At 38.6% G+C, this 17,910-nt stretch overlaps 1 protein-coding gene across 1 annotated transcript in view; it reads left to right on the forward strand.

Annotated features, from left to right (window-relative positions):
- Window positions 1-17,910, forward strand: part of LOC150081117 (signal peptide peptidase-like 2B) — a 172,839-nt gene that overhangs the window by 132,892 nt on the left and 22,037 nt on the right. The window contains exon 13 of the mRNA XM_090381216.1: window positions 13,522-13,599. Within this exon, the coding sequence (XP_090237342.1) occupies window positions 13,522-13,599 (78 nt within the window). The remainder of the gene's footprint in view (window positions 1-13,521; window positions 13,600-17,910) is intronic.

The raw sequence follows: 17,910 nt of genomic DNA on the forward strand, positions 1-17,910 counted from the left end.
TTTGCCCCTGGCAGACACACACTGGTCCTGTTCCACATATCCTTTTTGCATACTCTATTCCCCGTATCCCTGACAATAGAGTCACCGACAATAACTATTTCCTATGGGACCAGCGCATTCTGCCTTGGAGATTGCCGCTGTGTTGCCTGATACACAGGAGTGAGCTTTGGCATTGAGTTGGGCAACTGAGAGCTTGATGGGCCCCTCATATTAATTTCTTCGAGGGCATTTACCCTACACCTCAAACTCTCATTGACACCCATCAGAACGCTCAGTTGGTGCCTAATTTTTTTTCAGTCCCTGCACCTAGCACACACACACAAAGACATCCTCCTTGGCTTCATCATGCCCTGTTCTAGACAGTTCTGCAAACATTTCACATTTTGTGCATTGTTTTAGATTGTGATTCTGTGAACGCTGCTTTGCTTCTCTAGTCTGGGTCATGATTCCATTTAAGTATAATTTAATTAACAATGAAATTTAATAAGATTAATAAATTTTATTAATAATGCTATACTAATCTTACAGATTTCTAATACACTGCTATATATTTCGCTATCTAGTTTTACATTAAACCTTACAGTATTCTGTATCGTATAACAATGGCGGCAAGTTACGAACATAAAATCTACAAACACTAAATATTAGCTTTCAATATTGTATCTAAATTCAAAATATACCACAGAGTTTGGCTAGAACTATAAAGCTACTTTAGAAAATAATTTAGTATAACATTTAAGTTGATAAACGACTAAATATAAATGAAAACTTAGCATTCCCTGGAGCTGCAAAATTTTTGACCAACCGTTGTAGTAACCTCGTACCCAAAAAAGAAGGAAGGATAGGATATTTAGGATTATTAGGAAGGATAGGACAGATAGAACTGGTGGTGGGGTCATGCTTCTTATCAATAGCAGCCTGAGTATGATGAAAGCTTTCCCCAATTCAGACGTTACGCTTGCTAGTATAGAATCTCTATGGCATGAGATAGTTGGAAGCAAAGGTATAATGGCAGTATGAGTAATCTACAGGCCAGGTGATTGCGAAGATTATGATGAGAGCCTCTACTTGCAAATGGAATGGGAAAGTAAGCGTGAATGTCTTATTATGGGTGATTGTAATTTGCTTCTAATTGATTGGAGCAAAAGAGAAGGAAACAACCTGTGGGTCAAAATTTTTAAATCAACTAGATGATTGTTATTCATATCAACAAGTCAAGGAAAGTACTAGGGAAAAGAATATTCTAGACGTGATCATCACAGATGACATAATAGGGCTGAAAGTACAGGAACCAGTAGCAGGAACTGATTATGCAGATCTATGATGGACAATGAAGAGAGAGGTAGCAGTAGTTAAAAGCAAAGAAAAGGGTCATAATTTCAGGAAAGAAAATTACGATGGCTACCCAGTTAATTGTGGCCACTATTAACTGTTTAGATATTTCACAGAAAGTGAATACAATTGAATTATGGTATACCTTTTAAAACATTAATCACAAAAGCCCTGAAAACCATTAAAATAAATACTCCATGAGGAGGATTCCAAGATGGCTGAATAATGAAGTTGCCAGATTACTTCATCAGAAAAAGGTGGCAAGGAAAAGTTACAGAGCAATAAAAAGTACTGAAGCCTATAACAGCTACAAATTGATGTGTAAAATTGCAAAGGCAGATTATGAGAAATTGCTGTCAAAGAGAGCAAAGAGTGGAAATAAGGAATCCTTCACGTATATAAATTCAAAGAAGAGAAGGACAAATCAGTACAGACCCTTATGTAATGGACGTGGGATAGTATTAGATACCCCAGCTGATGTTGCAGATGAACTTAACAGTTTGCATCTATATTTACAGAGGAAAAACTCTAAGTCAATGAGAAATTGTGGGAGTGCAGTTGAAAAATATGTAATCAGTGATATTGAAATATCACATGATTATTTACTAAAAAGATTTGAGCCTACAGCCGAGTAAGGCTCTTGTGGTTATGGCATATACCCTATAATTTTAAGAGAGGTGGCATTAAACTATTAAGACTAATTTTGAGAGCAAAATCCAACAAAATCTCTCCTGAGCCCATAATTAAGGCTAATTATGGGCTCAGGAGAGATTTTGTTGGATTGGAAAAGTGCCAATGTATTGCCAACACATACAGGTAGTTCTAAGAGTGTAGTAGGAAATTACCACATCAGTAGTAGACAAAATCATGGAAATAATGACAAGGGTGGAATTCAGGATCATTTAGATGGAAATGGAATTCTTAAAGATACACAGCATGGTTTTGTAAAGCAAAAATCATGTTTAATAAATCTAGTTAGCTATTTTGACAAGGTCACTCGTGAGCTGGATTTAGGAAATAATTTCAACATGTTTATTTAAATTTCAGCAAAGCATTTGACTCAGTCTCACATGAGTGGTTGCTTTATAAGCTGGAACAGGTTGGAATCACAGGGAAAATCCTCAGATGGATAACAGGATGGCTTTAGGAAAGGAGGAAGAGGGCTGTGATAAATGGTTATCCCTCAGATTGGTTCATGTACGAAGTGGGATTCCCCAAGGATCAGTATTGGGACCTGTTATTTTTGATTTTCATAAATGACATCAATGAAGGGATACAGGGTGCGATGTCTAAATTTTCAGATGCTGTAAAGATCGGTAGAATAGTTAATGATCACTGCCAAATAGAGCTTCTTCACAGTGTGACCTAGATAGACATCAGAAAAGTGGCAGCTATGCTTTGAGCAAAGTGCAAGGTCTTTACACCTGGGAAACAATAATCCCAAAATAACTTGCACACTTGGTGGAGTTGAACTGAAGTCAGTAGTGGAAGAATGGGACTTAGGAGTTAAAATAACGTCAGACATGAAGTTTTCCGAGCATTGTAGACCGGTTGCAAGGAAGGCCCATGGCGTCCTATCAATGATTTATCAAACATTTTTAGTAGAGATAAGGACATTGTAATTCCATTATACACTGAGTGATCACTGAATTATGACCACCCTTATAAAAACTAAATGTGACCCGTTGGCCACATGAGGTACAAGAGTGCGCAGTTAGTTGACCTACGTAGCATAGTAGGTAGTAAAATTCCAAACATGATGGGTAAAAGGATGGTTTTATCAGACTTTGATAGAGGACAGATTGTGGGAGCTCAATGAGCTGGTGCCTTGATTTCCCAAACGGCTGAACTGGTGCAGTGTTCGAGAGCCATCATAGTTAAAGTGTATCGGGACGGGCATAAAAATGGTCAAACAACGACCTGACGGCAAAACTGCAAAGGTCAGTGAAAGGTTGAAGTTAGAGGTGAGCATTGGCTCCGATGACTCGAACAGGTGCAGAACTGTTCAAGAATTGACTAGCCAGTACAACGTGGGCCAACCCGGAACAATATCTGCCATGAACATGCGTCGCATGCTCGCACGTATGGGCTGTACAGCATCCTCTCCTAACCAAGGTTTATCGGCGTAAAAGACTTGCCTGGTGCAAAGATCATGCAAGTTGGACGTTAGAAGACTGGAAGAAGGTGTGCTGGTCGGATGAGTCACATTATTTACTCCACACTGTAGATGGACGTGTACGGATTTGGTGTCAACAACATGAGGCTCATCATCCATCATGCATGGTATCAAAAGTGCAGGCCGGTTGTGGTGGTTGTATGGTGCGGGGCATGTTTCACTGGCTGGAACTTGGACCCCTGGTGCATGTACAACGTATCACTGGTCTCCACTATCATCAATTGCTTGCTGACTGTGTACACCCCGCTATGTTACATTTTTCCCCGAATGGCAATGGTGTCTTCTAAGATGATAATGTGCCGAGCCATCGGGCACTTGTTACGCAGGAATGGTTTGAGGAACACAGTTCTGACTTCCAGCATATCGATTGACCTCCGAACTCCCCCAGTGCATTGTGGGACACTATGGAAAGACATATCAAGCATCTGGATACACCAATTACCTCCATACCTGCATTGCTGGCAACATTACACAAAGCTTGGTTGGCGATTCCTCCTGAACACTTCCGACATCTTGTTGAATCTTTGCCATGTCGGATAGCTGCTGTACTGAGGGCAAAAGGAGGACCTATGAAGTATTAGGTAGGTGGTCATAATTCAGTGATCACTCAGTGTATAAGGCTATCGTTAGACCAAACTTGGAATACTGTGTTCAAGGGTGGAGCTCCTAAAAAAAAGACAGAGCTTCATGAAAGGTTGCAGAGATAGGTAAGATCAGCAAAAGGGCATCCTTATGAGGGAAAGACTTCAAATATGTAGGTTGCACAGCTTGAAAACTAGATACCTTAGAGGCAATAGTAAAATGAATGAGTATGAAATTTTCATGGTTATAAATGATCGTAGAACTTGGGGCCATAAATTCAAGTTACGGGAAGAGATGTTTAGACTGGATTTTATGAAATTTTATTTAGCTGTCAAGTTATAAATTACCTACATCAGTTGTGTAGGCTAACAGTTTGGGGAAATTCAAAGGTCATTTGGATATTTACCTACACGAGGAGGGAAATGCATAGGTTGTGTATTTCCTTTTCTCTTATTATTATTAATTATTTATTTTATTTAATTTTATTATTTTATTTTTTTATTATTGGGTTTTTTTTTTTTTTTTTTTAATGCTGGTGCAGCATAAGCCTTAGGCTTCCTTGCACCATAGTAGTAGTAGCAGTGGCATTTGATGCAAGAAAGCAAGTGTATGAGCTTATGCAGCATCAGCCAAAAAAAAAAAAAAAATCACACCATTCCCTCCAAATGCCTGCCAGTTCCTCCTTAAATTTATTCAACCTATCAACTTTCACAACGACAGATGGAAGTTTGTTCCAGCAATTAACCATCCGCTGGCTAAAGGCAAATTTCCGCACATCTAATCTACATCTGTCTTTTCTTAATTTCAATTTATGCCCCCTTAGGTTCATTATCTGAACAAGTGGAAGGATCCCATCAGAATTCAGCGTGCTCAACCCATTCAAGGCCTTATACACCTCAATCAGATCACTGCGCAGGTGCCTAGTCTCCAGCCACTGCAATTTGCAGAACTTAAGCCTCTCTTGGTAAGAGGATCCCTTCATTCCCCCTCACCAATCTCGTTGCCCTTCTCTGTACACGATCAGGTAAATCTACATCCTTCCTAAAAGGAGGCCTCCAGACCTGTACGCAGTACTCAAGGCATGGCCTGACCATTGCCTTATACAGAGGGATAATCACCTTCTCCCTGCTAGCAAAATTCCTATATATCATTGACAAAACCCCATGACCTGCCCTGGCAGCCTGTCTGCATTGCTCAGAAAACTTCATATCTGACTGCACAATTACTCCCAGGTCTTTCTCATTTTCTACCACCTTAATTGTAGTACCACACGGTACGTTTCTCTGGGGTTACTTCTACCCATATGCAGTACTTTGCATTTGTCAAGGTTAAACTTCAGTTGCCACTTCTTAGCCCATCTGCTCAAATTATCTAGATCCTGTTGCAGTAACACACTGCCATTACTGTAATTAACAACCCTGCCAACCTTTGTATCATCTGCAAACTTCGACATTAACCCTGATATACCTTCATCAATATCATTGATAAATATACAAAACAACAGTGGATCTAACACCGAACCCTGTGGGACTCCACTAATAACATATGGCCATTACTAATACTAAGTCATAGTCACAAACCTTGTGGAGTAATTTGCTGGATCTACTGTCAACAACTTTAGGACCTATTGTGTTGTCACCTGTTTCATGTTAAGAACTCTTATTATGTGGTACACAAGTTCATATGGGATGCAGTCAAGATGCTGGCAATGTTCCAAACTCTTGCTCTTCAGTCACTTATCGGCGCCTCCGTAGCCAGGTGGGAAGGAGCAGCAGTGCATAGCACACGCTTCTTGATTAGACTGGGGTTCGAGCCCGTGACCACCAAATACGGAGGATGTGGAAAGGTCAGGGAATGACCACCGCATATCCCGGAGCAATATGGCCTTAGTTGCTAATGCTCCTAAAAAAAAACAAATAACAAATCGGTCACTTATCACCAAATTATGCATACTATCAACTTCTGAAGTGATGGATGTTGCAGTTGAGATGGTGTGCATTATTTTCCAAGCTTTCCCTCCTGCCCTCATTTAAATTCTGTTCCTCAATTCTTATGTTGTATCTGTATCCTCATCAATTGGCTTTAGCACTAGTCTCTTTTATCACCAAATATTGTGTGACTGATTTTGTTCATCTTCCTCACTCACACAACTTGGGCATCAGGACATGTAATTAAAAAAAAATATGTTATTGAAACTGCATACAACTTGGTGGGTTACTGTTTATACATAATAATTGTGTATACAGCAATGTCAGGAGCGTTGTCGGTAAAATAAGTTAAAATTTGAACTTCTTGTTAGGACAACTAATATTGATATACAGGCAACCCCCATATAACATGGTACTTTTACAAAGCGGTTTCACTCTAACACAGTTTGAGAATTGTGGAAATCCTCACACAACATGATACTTATATAACACTGTTTGAGAATTGAGGGAAATCTCGCATAACACGGTATTTTTGAGCTTTCGTGCTGGGAAAGCCCTGCTAATATGTTACATGTAATTTTCAATGTTTCCATTCCTTTTTGTGAATCCCTGCTGTTGACTCGCTAGTTGTTATCACCTACATCATATTTTTCTAAAACTCATTTCTGGAGGTCACTACCATAAAACAATAAAAACAATTTGCAGTTTTCAGTTTATTGGTCTTTTCTGTTAGTGTAATCAATTATAAACAGGTAGTAAACTCGATCTTCTTGCATTTGCTATAGTACAGATAGCTGGAATTCTGTGCTTTTTCACATTATTATGGTGAAATGTGTTTCCCCTTACATGAAATATTCAATCATATAAAAAAAATAAAAGTAAATAAATTTTTAGAAACTTGTTACTCTGTATCTCACAGTTGGATGCCGTGTTCTTTGTTATTAATTGCATATCATTTTTACTATTTTGAATTTTACAACCAAAAAAAAAGTCTATGAACAGAAATATCAATTAGAGTTAGTATGTACATATTAATTAAGCTATGTACATATTAATTAAGCTACATGCATATCTTAATATGTACATAGTAAATAAACATAGTACATATTAATTTGGTTAATTAACATATATATTAATTTGGTCCTTGAGGTTGTCACAGACATTCTCTCAGATTTGCCAGACAAGCTGCACTTGATACCTGGGAGTCTAAAACGCTGATGGAACTGATATTCGGGTGACACTCAAGTCAAGTGGACCCAATTTCAGCGAAGTCTGGACTGTCTGTGACAGCCAAATCCTCTGCTTGCACCTTCACGATGGTGAGACTGTTAGTAATCCTGGGTATAACCTCCATGCACAAGTACATGGTGAGTGACCACCCAGGTGTGAACCAACGTAAACAGGGGTCGAGGTGTGGCGTCCACACCACATGGGGGAACGCCGCCCCTCTATGTTACCAGGCAGTACTAGGTGGTAGATGACTCTCATCAACCGGTGCAATACCACCACTTTGCTTATTGGAGGCTTGAAGTGGTGGAACCCATGTTTAGTCTCTAGAGTTAAGTTCCGGTCAACCATTCCCTATCTCTTCCATCATGCAGTATGATTGATGACTTTTGAGGTTATGATGAACATCGTGGCGAGATCCAATATTCCTTACATTTCGTGGGTACAGCTCTAAAACGGTGTTTGCAGGCCGGCCGCTAGTTAGTACACCAGACCAAACCTATTGGTAACTCTCTAGGAGGCTTCCGGATCAGCTAGTGTATAATCTTGTTACCTATACTCTGCCAGATAGTGAGTAGAGGTAACAAGTGAGTAGTGGTGGAGGGAGTCCCAGTAGTGTGTATGCGGGGAGCATTGTCGAGGCCACGTTATGTCAAGGATCTGGATATATTCTTACCCTATGTACGCCATATCCAAAAATTTCATTACTTCATACAGCATGTCCCATGCACTTTTTCTTGCTATTGAATATACCATGAATTGTCAAACTAATAGAGCAAGCTTATCTGCGAAAAGATCTAACACTTCCTAATTCATTTCACAAATATACGTGGTCTCAATTCTAAACTCAATGATGTCCATTTCCACTTGCAGTCTGCCAAACCCCATGTACTTTTTCTGACAGAATCTCAGTTATCGATTGATTCAACTACTGCTCATCTCAGATGCCCAAATTATTTGCTGTATGATTCCTTTCGCCTCAAAGGTAGTACTTGTGCATATGTCCGTTCTGATATTCCCTCAGAAACTTGGCAATTTGGAATCTCCTCTCTTTGATCTTCTCTGGCTTTAAAGTCTCTCTCTACCTCATTGCGTCAAATTCATCTGTTGTCTCTACCATTCTCTCAATTCCACTAATCACTTGGAGCTCTTTGACTTCCTCTCTTTGCAACTTGACTTTCTCTAGTCCAACTTTCCTAACAGTGAGGTAATTTTCCTTGGTGATTTTAATGTTCACAACTCCAGCTGGCTTCCGTTTTCTAGTCACACTGACCCAGCTGGTCAAGATGCTGAGGCTTTTGCAATTACTAATGACCTTGCACAGATTGTTCATTTACCTACAATAATACCGGATAATCCTAATCATACAGCCAATATGCTTGATCTTTTTCTCACAAACAACCCTTCTAAGTACACGGTCGAAGTGAGAGGTCCTTTAGGCACTTCAGATCACAACTTGGTGATTGTCTCTTCTCCAGTGGAACTTTTATCTCATGGCTATTCCCAACCTCGTGTTATTTGGCATTACAAGGATGCAAAATGGGATGACATGCAAGATTTCTTTTCCTTGGTCAGATTACTGTTTCCAAACTTCTGATGTCAACGTTTGCTCAGATCGTGTCAGTGAAATTATTCTTGCAAGAATGGAATCCTTTATCCCACACTCCACTTTAAAATCTCGTCCTTTAACTAAACCTTGGTTTTCTAGTAAATGTGCTAAGGCTGTTCAAGAGAAGAGAAGAATGTTACATATCGTAATTGGCTTGTTTCTAATTCTCCAGTTTCATTTTCTGCCTACACCAAAGCTCGCAAAAATTGTAAAGCAGTTATTAATCAGTCCAAATTAGAGTTTGAACAGGCTAAGAGTAGAAAACTTGCTTCTTGCCCTAATGGTAGTCGAGCATTCTGGTCTCTTGCCAAAGCTATTGGCCGCAAATTTTGCCCATCTTAGCTCCCACCTCTGTCCAAACCAGATGGTTCTGTTGCCACTTCAGTCAAGGATAAAGCTGACCTGCTAGCATCCCATTTTTCTTCCAACTCATGTATTAATGATCTTGGTAAAACACCTCCCACCATTCCCAACACGCTCCATTCAATGCCTCCTGTGGTCTTCCGTCAAAAGGATGGCAGAAGGATTTTGACGAATCGTGATGCTAAGAAAGCTCCAGGTCCCGATGGTATTTCTCCACTTGTTCTCAAAACCTGTGCTCCTGAACTTACTCCTATTCTTTGCCACCTTTTTTCACTTTCTTATTCCAAAGGTGTTTTTCCTTCTGCTTGGAAATTTGCTCATATCCAGCCAGTTCCTATAAAGGGTGACAAATCCCTCCCATCCAATTATCGTCCCATTGCAATTACTTCTACTCTTTCTAAAGTAATGGAGAAATCAGTTAGCCACCAACTCTTAAACTACCTAGAAACCATCCATCTGATCAATGATTGCCAGTATGGATTCCATCAGTGTCGATCCACTAGTGGACTAATTCAATGGAAAGGTTCGGGGAAACAAGTATTTGCTCTTGACATCTCAAAGGCTTTTGATCGTGATTGGCATAAAGGTCTTCTAAACAAGCTTCCATCTTATGGTTTGCCAACTGTTTTTAGTAATTGGTTATCCAGTTTTCTCTCTGATCGCTCACTGAGGGTGATGGTAGATGGCTCTCTGTCTTCTAACTTTTCCTCTTGTATATTAATGACCTTCTTCCATTGACTGGAAATCCTATCCATAGTTTTGCCGACGATAGCACATTGCATTCCACTTTCCATTTTGAGAAACCTTGTCCTGCTCAATCAGTTTCAATTTCTTGAAAATCTGCTACCAATTCCTTAAATGCCGATCTTCAGGTAATTTTCCAGTGGGGCAAAGACAACTCAGTTGATTTCAACCCTTCTAAAACTCAGTCTAGTCTTATATCTCGCAAAAAGGATTCTTCTGCTCCTATGCTTATCTTTAGTGACATTCCGATTTCTAGGAAAAATGATATATCTCTTTTGGGGATTACCCTGACTTCTAATCTCTCTTGGCACAAGCACATTACAAATATTGCTTCCTCCGCATCTAAAAAACTTGGTTTTCTCTTTTGCTCTCGGCATTACTTTTCTTCCAAACAGCTGCTCACTCTGTATAAATCGCAAATCCGCCCTGCCATGGAATATTGTTCCCACATCTGGGGTGATGCCCCCAAAACCTCTCTCAGGCTTCTTGATTCCATTCAGAAGAGGGCAGTTAGGTTAATTAATTAATGATTCATCTCTAACAGAGTCTCTCCACTCGCTCTCTCATAGACGTACTGTTTTTGCTGCATGCCTCTTCTACAGATACTTCCATGGGCACTGTTCTTCTGAATTGGCTTCTATAATTCCCGCTCTCTCTTTCAAAATGGTCCAAACAAGTGCCGCCACCAGCCAACATCCATTTACTGTCCAACTTCAGACTCACAGAACCAACTTTTCATCTTCCTCGTCTTCACCTTACTTCATACGTATTTCCTGAAAATTACAGTCTACAGAAGTTCAAGTCCAATGTCAACAAATATCTTCTTTTGTCTTCTCAACCTCCAACCCAAGCACGGTAGTACTAAGTACTATAGGTTCTAATACCTCTCGTGTTTGGGGGTTTACATTAAAAAAAAAAAAAAAAATTAAGCTATGTACTTGAGCGTAAATTTATTTTTATTTTTCTGACTGGAAAATATTCTTCCAATTTTCACTTATTTAACTTTGTTAATTGGTCAAGTAATAAAGTTAAATTTGTGCTTTATATCTTTAAAGTGGGAGTCCACTGTATTTTGTTGGGAGATCCCTAGGTTCTGTGCTATTAAACGTATTCTTGTTTGAGACCATAAAAAATTGTGACTTCAAAGCATGCAGATTGTGACTTTTAGAGAGAAGTCGCAGAAGCAGTGCTGGACCAAGGAATTTTCGTGCCCCAGGCAGAAAGATTTTTTGGCACGCGCTTTACTAAGGATATATTTTTTTATTATTATTATTTATTTTATTATTATTTTATTTATTTTTTTTTCATGATTTGTAAAAAAAATTTGCCACCCCTTAAAGAATGGTGCTCCAGGCAAGGCCCCTGCTAGCCTGTGCCTTAATCCGGCACTGAGCAGAAGATACACAAAATCTAGATGCTACAGAAGGGATTGTGCTTAGCAGCGATGAAGAGGAACAAAATTAAATGAACGTACATTATCTGACATATAAGTATCACAGTTTGTAAGGTAAGACATTTGTTTAGTTATCACTACTATAAAAATAAAGTTTCTGATGGTTATAAAAAAAAAATGGTGTATTTTTGTTAGCTTTTAGAATGTAATCCCCTTTTTGTACTGGTTCTTTGTCCCGTATAACACGGTTTCACATTACACAAGATTTTGTAGGTACCAAACTACCGTGTTATACGAGGGTTATCTGTAATGGTGCTAACAGAAACGTTTTCAGTACCAAATTGAAACTTGCCATTGTCAGAATAGGGGATAATGAGGATAAACAGACAAGACTGGAGCGGGGAGAAGAATCATGCTTCTTATCAAAAGTTCTTGAGCATGACAAAAGCTTACCAGGATTCAGAACTTATGCATGGCAGTGAGAAATTTTGTGATGGGAAGTAGTTTGATGCAATAGTAAAATGAAAGTGAACATATGCTGCAGATAAGAAGATTGTATACAGCATGATGAGAGCCTCAACATAAAAATGGAATGGGCAGCGAAGTGTGAATGTCTTATTATGGTCGATTGCAATTTTCGCTTATTGATTGTTGCAAGTTGGAGGGAAACTCACTATTTGGAAGAAATGCTGTTTAGCAGAATGACCCAACATTCTGGTATGACAAAGTTTCATGAATATACATAACATATTCATGGCAGTGTGCTACTGCAACAGGATCTAGATAATTTGGGCAGATGGGCTAAGAAGTGGCAACTGAAGTTTAACCTTGACAAATGCAAAGTACTGCATATGGGTAGAAGTAACCCCTACACTTAAGTAGTACCACACGTAACCCCGTGTGGTACTACACTTACGGTGGTAGAAAATGACAACGACCTGGGAGTAATTGTGCAGTCAGATATGAAGTTTTCTGAGCAATACAGACAGGCTGCCAGGGCAGGTCATGGGGTTTTGTCAATGATATATAGGAATTTTGCTAGCAGGGAGAAGGAGGTTATTATCCCTCTGTATAAGGGAACGGTCAGGCCACGCCTTGAGTACTGCGTGTAGATCTGGAGGCCTCATTTTAGGAAGGATGTAGATTTACTTGAGCGTGTACAGAGAAGGGCAACAAGATTGGTGAGGGGAATGAAGGGATCCTCTTACCAAGAGAAGCTTAAGTTCTGCAAATTGCAGTGGCTGGAGACTAGGCACCTGCGCGGTGATCTGATTGAGGTATATAAGGCCTTGAATGGGTTGAGCATGCTGAATTCTGATGGGATCCTTCCATTTGTTCAGATTACGAACCTAAGGGGGCATAAATTCAAATTAAGAAAAGACAGGTGTAGAATAGATGTGTGGAAATTTGCCTTTAGCCAGCGGGTGGTTAATTGCTGGAACAAACTTCCATCTGTCGTTGTGGAAGTTGATAGGTTGAATAAATTTAAGGAGGAACTGGACAGGCATTTGGAGGCAATGGTGTGATATTTTTTTTTTTTTTTTTTTGGCTGATGCTGCATAAGCTCATACACTTGCTTTCTTGCACATGCCACTACTACTACTACATACGAATGTGTTTTTTTTTTTTTTTTGTGGCCAAAGGGGTGTAGTTCTGAAATGTTATTTTACTTATAGGGCGATATTGCACATGTAATGTATAGCTTTTCTTATTGATAAGCTGTACTAGCATAATACTTTATGTATAAATTTTAATCTTTAAAGACAAGCCAGAAATCACAAGTAACATGATTATTGCTTTCACTCAGTTTGTTTAAATTAAATCTTATCTTACTAGAGTTAAGAAAAGACAGGTGTAGAATAGATATGTGGAAATTTGCCTTTAGCCAGCGGGTGGTTAATTGCTGGAACAAACTTCCATCTGTCGTTGTGGAAGTTGATAGGTTGAATAAATTTAAGGAGGAACTGGACAGGCATTTAGAGGCAAAATAATTGCTTGAAAGGAAGTATCTTTCAACTAATAGATCATCCTGATATTTTTAACTACAATTTAAAGTTTCCTGTTTAAAGCAAATTATGTGCAAGGAATTTTTTTACTAACATTCATTATAGCAAACACACAACAGTTTATTTATTTTACTTTCTAATTATATTCTTTGACTTTCAAGGTCTGCTGGTGTCCTGTTGCCATGGCTTTGATATGATAATGAAAAGGGCAAAAGTCTACTTTATAACAACATCATGTGGTAGGTAAAATTCTTGCCTGTTTTCTTTTTAAAAAAATTTATAATTTAATTTTTGAAAAAAGCATTAGGAATTCTTCACCTTATAACGAGAAAAATCCTCTAAGTTGATATTCTTTATATGTATAAAGTCAGGTATAATTTATTATGTAAATAAGATTGAAAAGCAAAATTTTGAAATCCTCTGTTTGAAATACTCAGAAATAAGCAGTAGGAAGAAGAATGTACTCAGAGCTGTATTTATGTAAAAAATAAATTATTATAGAAATTTTCAAAACTAAGGGACAAAAAATATTTGCATGCTAATTCTCTGGATTTACAACAGAATGGCCCAATCTTTCTGTTGCACTTTTTCATTTCCCATCTCACCATCATACTATAGCTTTCCTCTTATCTTATAAATTGTAAAATTCTGCAGGTTCTGATTTCTTTCATTAACAAGTTGCCTGTCAGGGTATGAGAGAGAGAGAGAGAGAGAGAGAGAGAGAGAGAGAGAGAGAGAGAGCGAGAGCGAGATCATGTTTATTACAAATATAATTACACAATAGCATTGCACTAATACCAACCAGAGGGTTCATAATAAGATTGAATATTACAGGTAAAATAATGTTAGTGTAACAAGTTAATTGGAAGGTAATATATACAGCGAATAGATGTTTGTGCAGTTAAAATAACTAAATTTTGCAATTTTGAAACGGCAAACATTACATCACGGCAGTTATTACTTTATAAAATGTAAAAATAAGAAACAAAATACAAACATTCTTTGACAGCATTTCCGAGTCACCTTGTGTTAACATGAATTGTAAATTTTGTGTAGCTATCCACTCAGCCTGACTCCACATATCAATAGTCATTAAAACCATTATTGCAGTCAACAGAATTAGCCCAGTCTTTGCTTGTGCAGTCTTAGATAACTGGTAAGTTGAGCACTCTGATCTTAATTTAAAAGATCTGGTAGCAGAGGCATTGCTTTTAATATACTATTCCTGTAGGTAAGGTTGGAGACAGACTGGTTGAGGTCTGTGTCAAGGTTATGAACAAGATGCAGCATCTGAAATGGCATGAATCAACCTCTGAGATAATCTACTTACATAAAATATGTGTATTTTATATATGAATATTTTTTAGATAGTCACCTCAGTGGGTTTACTGTGCCTAGGTTTCTGGGTTCCAAATTTTTAATAGCCCAAGGGGATAAAGAATAAATAAGAATAAAATAATACAGTTAATTTTAAAAACAAGAAGAAAAAAAAAAAAGTAAATCATATAGAGAAATTGGTAGCAAGTAAGCTTCTCATGTGTTCCCCATTTACCTATGCTTGGATTTTTTGCCATTTTGACAAATCATGCTTGGTTAGATTTATTGTTCAAACATCTGCAATTGCCTGGTCCCGATGTTTCTGGATTTCAGCTGTCTAATTGAATAGAACAGTAGAAGGGTGAAAAAAAAGAAAAGAATGGGGTGGGTGTGTGTGTGTGTTAAAATAAAAATAGCAAAGAGCTTTTAAAATACAGTCCTGGACTTTGGGGAGTAATGGTCTTCTACAAAGAATGTCAAACTGGCCTAATGAAGCATTCTCCCCAGGGCCTGTTGGCTCTTGTGACCCCCCCCCCCCAACTTAGTTCTGTTAAATTCAAAGAAAAGTCTGAAAATGCAATTCAGATAGTATAAGGTCACAATTCCAGAGTACTCTGACTGAAACCTAGCTTTTATTATTATTATTATTACTGATACTATTACTAGTAGTAGTACTTTCGAATGATACAAAAAAGCAAACAAAAAAAAAAAAAAAACTGCCCACTTCCACAATGCCAGACAATAGTTTGTTTGTGTTTGATTCCAATAATCAGTTATTCTCTGATAAAAGCAAATTTTCACATATAATCATACAGCCACCCTTTATCAATTTATGTTGTCATGTGTGTGTGTGTGTGTGTTGTCCAAGAAAAAGTTAGAATACATTATCATTAAGTTTACTCAATTCATTTAAAGCCTTAAACTCTTGAATCAGGTGCTTGCAAAAAGACCCAATTGATTGAGCACCTTCAATCAGGTCTCTTTGCAAGTACCTCATTTCCAAGTACACCAGTTTTGCAAACCAAAGTTTTTTGTGGTAAGAGTAGCCCTGTTTGTCTAATCTGGTTGCTCTTCTCAGCTCCCATTCCAGGGGATACACACAGTGGTGAGCTGTGTATATTTTTACAATGGGCTCAGAGTTTTGCTGACTTTTTTTCTTTTTTTTTACAAATAGGCTAGCATCGAGGGTATAGGGAAGAGTTTTTGCTTTCATGAAGATTACTACAGTGGTCTCTGACAGTGGGACCTGAGAATTCTATAAAGTGAGACCAACTAATGACGTTATCAATGACGAATTCTAAATGAGACGCATTCAGCACCCAGAATTCGAGACCCCCATAGTTTCTTGAGGCTGGTGGGAGGTGTGGCAAACCATACTTCCACGACATAAGAGAGCACACTACTGACATAGGTTGCAAGGTATTTCTTGATTATTTATTTATTGCAAGTTTTGCACAAATCTATTTTCATTCCCCAGAATGCTCTCAAGGCTTTGGAATACTGAGCTTGAATTTGTTGTTGTTCAACAAATTCGTGTTTGCATGAATTTGTTGAACAACTGAGATTTGCATCCAGGATTACCCCTAAGAATTTGACACTGTCTATGGGAGTCAGAACATTTCCTGCTAATTCCAGGAGTAAAGATGATGCAGTATCAGCAGTATCATCTGACTTGAAGTAAAGATGAGATATCTTGACTTCTCTGGGTTAACTGACAGGCCAAAAAATTTACCATACTTGCAGAATGTATTAAGGTAGCTGGTTACAATTTCTGAGGAGGTTTGTTTTGCTTGTGAGTCACCAACCTGATGTTTGCATGGCAAATAACACACAAAATCATCAGCAACTTGATCCATGAGTGGAATAAATATTGCAGCAAATGGCAGGGCTGAGAGAGAACCACCTTGCGGGATACCTACATCCACGCTTCTACAGACTGTTCTATTATTTCTTGTGAAATGGAGCACTCTCCTAGAGAAAGATTTTTGAAGAGCTCGAGTATATTGCCAGATAACCGTAAAGGCTCTTGAGTAAGGCAAGCAGAGGTGTGATTTCTACTGAGTCGAAAGCAGATTTAATGTCCAGAAAAATGGTGTAGAGATCTTCATTGTCATTCCAGGTGTGAAGTATTTTCTGTGATAAGGACTGTAGACAGGTTGTAGTAAATCTATTTGGCAAGGCATAATGGGCATGTTTGGGCCTATGTGCAAATATTGTAGATGCGCAATATTATATATGCACTTTTCTAGGCATTTCAGAAAGGAAGAGGTAATTGATATTGGCCTGAAATCTATAGGTGATTTTGCATGAGGTTTTTTGGAACTGACACAACTCTATGAGTCAGCCAACTTGAAAGCACCTCTACCTGTTTGAGTCATGGAAATTTCAATATTACTGATAGGTGATAAAACATTGAGTGCTTCATTTCAAGGATATACTTCTGACCACCCTGTTCCCTCTTGAACTGCAGCACATGCTCACACCATTGTTGGCCATCTAAAGACAGGAAGGCGAAGCAAGTATGACTTGTGGACCACACACGTTTGCCCCTGGCCAGCCGGCCATTAATGAAATTGTAAATTGCTGATTGTTTGCTCACCTGGAAATCCATCCTTCCTTCCTTCCTTTCTTTGGAAAACTTGACATACGAGTCTTCTGAAGGTGACTTCTTTTAGGGGGCATGGGCTGCCTGTTTCTCCTTGAAGGCCTTTGTCAGGATGTCATTCCACCATGTTTTGGAGTGGTCACTAAGAATGCATTTTTTGGACATTGCAATCCTTGCAATGAATTCAATCCATCTTGAAAGTCAGTAGGCAGCCTCATTGATGTTCAGCTCTGCAAATATGTTCCATGGGTAAAGTTCAAAAAGGGTAGTAACTTTTTAATGTTGATGTATTTCGGATTGTACATTCTCCTGACAGTGTTTAAAGCTTGTACTGGTGAATGTTCATCCTTAGGCGCCAGCAGTGATATGACATCGATCGGAAGAGAAGAAGTTATCAGTTATGGTCATAGTTTCTTTTGCCGAACAATTTAAAAAGATTCACTGCAGAGTGGCATCGACATGTTCAAGGCCAGTGTATCGAGGAGCTTCTTTGTGACCGGCAGTGGAAGGTCACTGAGGATAGTGAGCTTTTTAGCATTAGTTGAAGCTTATGATGTAAGAAAACAAACTTACACAGCATCAGCCAAAAAAAAAAAAACTTCCATTTCACCCATCCATTCGTTCCAAA

This window comes from Mastigoproctus giganteus, chromosome 9 (assembly GCF_048544385.1).
Source record: "Mastigoproctus giganteus isolate SK-2022 chromosome 9, ASM4854438v1, whole genome shotgun sequence".
Lineage (NCBI taxonomy): Eukaryota > Metazoa > Arthropoda > Arachnida > Uropygi > Thelyphonidae > Mastigoproctus > Mastigoproctus giganteus.